General features: G+C 38.1%; 1 protein-coding gene across 1 annotated transcript in view; it reads left to right on the forward strand.

Annotated features, from left to right (window-relative positions):
* SRGAP3 (SLIT-ROBO Rho GTPase activating protein 3) overlaps nucleotides 1–7,252 on the forward strand; it is a 207,545-nt gene extending 200,293 nt beyond the window's left edge. Inside the window, exon 22 of the mRNA XM_081318099.1 lies at nucleotides 2,486–7,252. Coding sequence (XP_081174225.1) covers nucleotides 2,486–2,902 — 417 coding nt within the window. The 3' untranslated portion in view covers nucleotides 2,903–7,252. The remainder of the gene's footprint in view (nucleotides 1–2,485) is intronic.
* The last annotated feature ends 1,059 nt before the right edge of the window (nucleotides 7,253–8,311 follow it).

Below are 8,311 nucleotides of genomic sequence, written 5' to 3' on the forward strand. Positions count from 1 at the left end.
TACACACATATACATATCTATCTATCTATCCAATTTGTGGTCTACTAAATGGGGCAGAAGGGGTGTGCTGAGGATATTGCAGGCATGACAAAGTAATATTTTCCTAGTTGCCAGCAGAACATCCATTGATTCATTTGCATGAAATTCTGGTATTCTCTGGAATGGATCAGTCTGTGCACTTCATTCTTTTCTAAGAATAGAATGTAGATTGTAGTGTTCCTGTTTTGATCTGGCCCCAAAGTTGACAAATCACCCTATCAGGAACAGACCATGCTATTCTGCTCATCCCTATTTCTATATTAATATTTGGTTTTGTTGTGCCTGCAGGTCAGTTTTGACTCCTGGGGACTGCCTGGACTTGTCCCTGCAGTTTTCTTCCCAAGCTTTTTTAGAAGTGGTTTGCCATTGCCATGTCCTAAACACCCATTAGTATTCTGAAAGATCTTTTTCCTTGGTAGCATCATCTGGCAGTATATTGTCAGTGATTTTATATTTTCTATCCGTCTGGTTCTTCTTGGTAAAAATGTAGGAGTGGTTTCCCATTATCTTCTGTGCAGTGGGAATTGACGCCTTTTCCATCGTCACTGAAGTTATGATCATCTGCCTCTGATGTCTTCCTATATTGCAGCTGCCCAATCGAGGTGCCTGCTTGCTTTAGCTGGGCAGCTGGGATGACCTTTGCACCATGGGTGATTCCCTTGCTGGGAATATACACTCTTGGCATGCACTCTCTGCATTCTTCACTCATCCCTCCCAGGAACAGCTGCCCCCACTCCCAGGACGAAACAGCACATCAGGAACCAGGAGGAAAAATCACTCATAAATGAAAGTAATTAGAAGCCAGTGCAGTTGATTTAAAATTGGTATACCATGGCTCATAAAATGCACACAAGAAAGCAATCTGGCTCCAATAATTTGTACCAGCTGTGGTTTTTGGACACTGTAAAAGGGCAGCCCTTATTATTGTTCAAGGGTAGCAACCAATTACTGTGCCTTGTAGCCATTGAAATAGGACATGATGAATGCATAGATTGCTGTAGCCCTATCCATATGCTTCAGAAAGTGGTGTAGCTGGGTACCTTGGCAAAGACTTATCATGTTTTTATCCATTTATTTATGTCTTCCTCACTCTCATTTCTTTTGTCCGTGTTTCACTCCCCTGTCCTCTTCCCCTCTTAGTGGCGGTTAGTTAGGCTCCAGTGACAAGGAACACCTCTCCCCAATTACTTCTACCTGGTACTTCTACTGGGAGATGCATATTGCAGGTCTTGTCTGCTAAAACGTTCCATCTGACAGGACCCAGGAGACAAGCCTATTCTGCTCTGGTATCTGCCTCTGGAACATTCCCCACCCCCAAGATGAGGTCAGCCCAAAGGTTATGGCCACCTGAAAAGCCCTCAAAATGGGGGTTTCCTGGTAGTAGATAGCCCAGTGCTGGTTCCACTGTGTATGGCATTTTATTACCCCTCTCACAACCTTGTTTTTTAAAAAAATTATGTTAATTATTTAATTGTTTTAATTCATTTTTATACTCTTGCTTTCATTGTTGGCTTTATTGTATGCCACCCAGAGAGTTATCTTGTGTGACATGGGTGGCTGTATAAATTTGGATAAAATAATAATAAATAATAAAAGAGAAAGCTTCATGTAAGATGAAAACACACAGCAAGCTAAACACCTTCCATCCAAAGAGGATACACGAGGAGACAATAAATATTAACTAGGTAAGAAAGGTGGCAGTACCATCTCAGAATGTCTGACCTGGTATTCTGCCATACCAAAACTGAAAGAAGTGGAATTGCGTAGTGGAAATTAAGTTATAGTTTAAAGAGCTCACATCCATTTGTATATTGCATCTACTTGTTTATCAGTTCCACTGTTTTCTTTTTTGATGTTTTTAATTGGGTTATATCTAAAATGTCATATTTTTTATTTAGAAATTTTGAAAGTTATCTACAAAATGGGATCCAAAAATATCTTTTCACATTCTCAGTGTGTCTCAGTGTAGTGAACTCTGCCCTTCAGGTCTCTTGGGCTTCGGCTCCTACAATTCTCAGCTAGAGAACCAGCCTGGAGGAGGGTTGCACTAGACCAGAGGTCCCCAACCCCTGGTCTGTGGACCATGCCAGGCCGCAACATGCCAGCAACCGCACAAACAAGCAAAGCCCCATCCATGGGATGCAGGCAGCACACAAAACCATGCACCCTCCGGTCGGTGGAAAAACCTCTCTCCACGAAACCGGTCCCTGGTGCCCAAAAGGTTGGAGACCTTTGCACTAGACCATTGTATGAGTGTGAAATTTGTACGCTGTAGTTCACAGACAAGGAGAGACTTGATTACTGTCATCAGTTAACATGCAAATTCTTTCTTGAGTCATTGTTCCATCTGTATCAAACCTTCTGCCTAAAGTAAATAAGAAAGGAAACTAGATCGTCGTCTAATTCAAGGAATGGTCACATTCTGTTTGTATTTCTGTGTTTACAGGACATTGAAAAGACCATGAGCACAGCCCTGAATGAGCTGCGTGAGCTCGAAAGGCAAAATACTGTGAAACAAGCCCCTGATGTTGTCCTGGACACTCTTGAACCAATGAAGAACCCACAAATTGGTTCGGTCAATTCTGAACCTGCCAGTCCCCTCCATACCATCATGATCAGAGACCCTGATGCAGCTATGAGGCGGAGCAGCAGCTCAACCACTGAAATGATGACGACATTTAAACCTGCTCTCTCAGCCCGGCTTGCAGGAGCTCAGCTGAGACCCCCACCAATGCGTCCCATCAGACCTGTTGTCCAACATCGATCAAGTAGCAGTAGCAGCTCAGGAATGGGGAGTCCTGCAGTGACACCCACAGAGAAGCTCTTTCCAAACAGTTCTTCAGATAAATCTGGCACAATGTAGCTATCACTCTCCCAAAGGAGAATTCTTTGGGAAAATGATGGATCATTCTGATCTTCATTTCTTTTGAAAAGGAAGCAGCATGATTGTACAAATGATGTCATTAGAAGAAAAGACATGGAAAACGTGACTCTTGTAAAAAAAGATGATACTTGAGATTGTAGAAGTGGTTTAAGGATTTACACATATAACAACATTGCTGAAAATATTTGGTACTACCCATTGTCATCTTATGTAATTACCACTGGAATATTCAAGTATGTCTAGAAATATATATATGAAACTTTATGTAGCCCAGTAACAATTTAATAGACTTACCTCACCTTTAGATATCTGCTAGAGTGTGTTTTTGCCTGTGTGTGTGAATTACACAGCAACTATACATCAAGCAATAGACTATTGATCAGTTCGTGAACTGAATTTTCGTATCAGTGCAATTTGGCTTTAGAGTTACGAATGAAAAGAAACACTAGTTGTCTTGGAAATACTGAATTGGTTTGGTGATGATCAATTTGGTTCTTGTAGATGGGTGGATTTCTGTCTTCAAATTCATCTCTTAAGGACTGCTTCATTGGAATATGGAAACTTGTTATTTTCTGGTTGAAGAAGTACTCCAGATAAGGATGCAAACAGTAAAAAGTGGTACAATTTCCCCTTATACAAAAGGGAAATCTAGGATGTTTTGTATGTACTTCATGTTGTAGCACAGTATTATATATGTACAAAAGAAACTCAACTCCCACTGTTTTCAGAGCAGACGAGGACTTTGAAGTAACCTATGGTTGATAATAAATAAATAGGCTACCTTATATAGTGGTTGAAATATTTTATTCTCTCATCTCCCTTTTGCTAATGATTCCTCTGGAGAAAAAAAAATCTGTTTTAATCTGGATTAAACCAGGCAAGGAGGGTTTTAATAAAGTTTTAGTTCTTTAAAGTTCCTTAGCAGTATATAAGGGGATTCCTGGGCCATATCCCCTTGCATGAACAGCATGATCCATATTTGATTGAGCTGGGAATATATCTGAACTGATGACATTTTGCACTTTCTCTACTGTACTATGTAACAATATACAGTGATTTGGGGCTTACAGAAATAAAATTTGTCTCTATACTTTAATATAGGCAAAAAAGAAAGCAAAACAAAACAACCAGGAATTCTAGCAATTTGCATGCTTGCCTTTTTTCCCCCTTTCACTGAATTCAAGGGTCTACTTCACGACTGTCAAAGTCGCCGTGTCACGTGATGTGTCGTGACGTTTTTTGCATTGCCGGAGCTGAGGTAGGCGCGGCATCCGTATGATGCAACTGGCCCGCGGGCTGGCAGTTTGACACCTCTGCTCTACTTGCTGCTTTTTAAAAATCAGCATTTATGATCAGATGTTTCTAATACCAGCCCTTCAACTAGGACAGTTTTGTCTACTTTCAATCAGTACACTTATATTTTTAACACTGATACATCTTACTGAAACTGCACACACTGTTAAATCCGCATGTTCCACTGCTTGATATCTGTTGAATTTATTTTGCAATGGCCATATCTTGAAACAAAAATAAATATTTTCCATTTCTCATTAGAGGTCAATTTTAGTGACTTCTGAGTAACTGGAGACCTTGAATTTGCCTTGCTGCACTTTAACTCATGGTACGCTTTCTGACAAAATTTAATTTATAAGCAATCCATTTTGCCAAAGAGGAAAATACCTTCATATTTATCCTCTGATTCCTAATACTCTCTGTTTTCAGAAATTGCTTAGAAGAGGGACATATTTTATGAAATAACCTTTTCCTCTATGACATTGTGTGAATCTCATTTTCAGTGTCTCATCTGTGAACATGCTTCATTTCATGAATTTGCCCCTTGCCTGTTCTAGCCTGTTTATATATTGCTGTACTTGCTTCCAGTATGAAAAATATCTGCTGAACTGTAATGTTTCTTCTTCATGCTCAATTTTAATTGCGGCCCTGTGACTCCAAATCCTTGCACTTAATAGTTAATTTAGTATATTAGAAATGCATCAGTAAAAATGAGAACAACCTCCAATCCTGAAGGAACTTTGACCTTCTCATATATAGTGTAAAAGGAATGTATGTAGTTATTCTAATATTGTTCCTCGATATAATATTATAATGATAAATGGTGTTTATCTATATGTCTGCTAATGTAGTAGGCATTTGTAATGCCATGATTAGTTAACCGTGCTAGTTTTTCATTTATGAAATTCTTTTAATTCCCCCTCCCAAGTCACCTACATGTCCCTGAGCCTTCCTTAGCATATATGAACAGCCCCTAGTTCATTATGACAACAAATATTCCATTTGTGGTAGTAATGAACCAACAAATGTAGTTTTTGCATAGGTTGGATATTGCAAAGTGGGACAGGTGGGGAAGAGAGAGCCATTTGGCAAACACTTCTATTTTCATTGCCAGTAATATTTTTTCTTACTTTGCTTTATGGAGATTACATTTGTGCGTGTTACACAAAGTTTTGAAAATGACAAGAGCCGAAGAATTATCTAAAGGTTTACTTTTCTCCTTAAAGATAGACTACATTATACTATACAATAATTTTATTAAATTATTTTTGTTTCTATTTTTTATTGGTTGTTAGTGGGGTTTTTTAAAACTCTTTAAGTGCCTTTTGAGCACCAGAACAAATCTTTGGATTAAATGTGCTTGGGAGATGGACATATCAAAATATCTCTTGTACAGTTTCTTCCATTTTCTTATAAGAACAAGGACTGTCTTTAATTTTAAAGGAAAAAAAACTATTCCATCTTGTCAAATTGGTGTTGAACATTAGGAATTGTGAAAAAGTCCTTTGTCCAACTCTTTGTAGTTTTAAATAACAAGACTTGGAATGAATCTGATGAAGTAACCATACTTCCTGATAGGAAATTCTTGTCTCTCTGTTGCATAGGCTTCAGCTAGCAGCAATTTCTCTCTTAAACATATTTTGTTCTGCAGAAGTGCCGTTTCCTGACTGCCCTGCACAAGGGAAATTCTTGATAGATTCATCTCTGTGTTTTCAGACACATTTGGGCATGGCTTGACCCAACCCAACAAAGATTTCAAGGGAGAATGTAAAATGCATGCAAGTACAAATGGGAAGAAAATGTGTTGGTGTGTATGTGCATAAGAGAAAGGGGTGGGGGAACACATGTTAACTCACTTTTAAAGGGGGGGGAAAATAAAATTTCTTTTTACTGACCAATTCTGTAGACCCCCCCCCCACCAATGTTATTTGATAAGAAAGATGCTATTTCTGTTGAGAATATCCCTGTAGCTAAATAATTATGTCCTTAGTGAAAAATAATGAGAATATTCCTGTTGGCTGACATTCAATCAAATCCAGACATTACATATGGGAAGCTAGGAAAAGAGGGTCTATGGCAATTCACCACGACCAACTCACCATGACCAACTTGCCTGGCCAACTCGCCACAAGACAACTCACTGTGGGACAAGAGTTACACTAATATCAAAGAAATGGTGGAATAGAATCATTAAAGAAAGGATGGAGAAGGAGGGACAAAATGAAATGTTAATTTTAAAAAGTTATTTTTTAAAAAATATTTTAAATAATTAAGTTGAATGGTTAAGTTGTCCCACAGAGAGTTGGCTGTGGTGAATTGGCTGTGGCGAGTTGCCCCATTCCAAGGAAAAGAGGATGTGATTTGTCCAATTTATAGAAATTGTATGAAGAAAATGCAAGACAACACATTTTTAACGAAAGAACTAGGAGCGATGGCCTTGATGCTGTCCACCAAGGCAAAGTAACTGACTCTTCCCATAAATATATGTCACACTTAATTGGAGCTACTTTAGGTAACAGTGAGGGAAATGACTTATTTCTTCTCCTAGCTTTTCTCTTATCTTGTAACTTGTGAAGACACTCTTTTTATTCAGCCAAGTGAACTATGTTATGGTGCTGACTTAGAAGCAATTCCACCTGCCCTTATATTATTGATATACAAAAACCGTCATAAGCAAACTATGTAAATGTTAAAGATTCTTTAATAATATAAGGACTGTGCACTTTTCTTTTTTTAGACTAAACAATTCCCCCTTTTTTTGGAAAATCTGATATTTTGGACTATATTATCAGTGCTGCATTTTTCATAGTATGGCGATAGGCCTCCTGAATCCAGTTTGCTTCTGAGTGGCTGCTTCTTGTTGTTGCCAGAAAACTCTAGGAAACTTCTGGTTGGCTGCCCTATATAATGATTGTTGTCCCTCTTATGAATATTGTCTCTGTAATGTATGATTTTAAAAAAAAGTCCATTCAGTTAGAGTATCTGATTGGATCCTATGTTATGTATGCTATAATGCCATGTAGATCAAACCACTGGTTGGGTACAGACTCATCCTGTTGAATAAACAGTTTACCTTTTCTCAAAATATTATTCCGGTCATGATTTAATAGTCAATAGTGTTCTGTAGCACATGTATTTATTTATTTATAAAAATGCAAATACTTGGGTAGATATAAGAGAGACAAAATGAATAAAATTGACGTCCATCTTCAGGAACAGCCAAGAATCTACACATTTAATTACTTTGAAGCAAGGGTTATGCCTATTTTCTCATATTCTTCCAGAAATAAATCCCAGAATCAATATTTACAGCTGAGAAAGAAAGGAAGCTTTGTTGAGTAACATTAAAAGTAATACTATAATGATATTGGAGAAAGTGAGGCAATTGAAAAATGGATAATGCATGAATTCTGAAGAATAGCCACCTCAATATTTTATTCCTCTATAACAGGGGTGTCAAACTGCTGGCCTGGGGGCCAGATGCATCATGAAGGAGCCGCGGCCACCCCATTGCCAGCAATGGTAAAACAGTCTGTGAAAGGTTTTACGCCTGTTGAATTTGATGATACTTAGTTTGTAGGAGACATTTTAAATATATTTAACATATATGAGAATAGATTCTCCTTCCTTTTCTGTAACTGCAGTTATATGGAATACCTTTTTTCATTGGAAAAAGAAAAATCAATAGGATGCTGTACAATTGCATAGCTACAAAGCTGCTTTCTGCATTATCAAAAATCAATATTGGTGCCATATGGAATGTAAGCAGTAGTAAGTACAGTAATGTACTTTCAAAGAATAAATTAATGATAGACACACACTTGTTCTCTAAAAGCATTATGGGTAATGGCTTGATATAATGGTGTGCAAGAAGGTCTAACCCTACAATTAGCAAAAGAAAGCAGTTACTTCCAATGGCAGGCTGGGGCAGGCAGCCATCGGGACTAAACTCTGATTCTCTAGCCTTACAATATACTATGTAGAACTTCAATGTGTCCAAAATGCATGGGAATCCTTTCAATTGCACAATCCAAATAATTATTGGCTTGTATGTATGAATGCCTTAATTTTCATGGATTGTACATGGCATAGTAC

Source organism: Vipera berus (genome assembly GCF_964194415.1).
Source record: "Vipera berus genome assembly, chromosome: 2".
NCBI classification, from domain to species: domain Eukaryota; kingdom Metazoa; phylum Chordata; class Lepidosauria; order Squamata; family Viperidae; genus Vipera; species Vipera berus.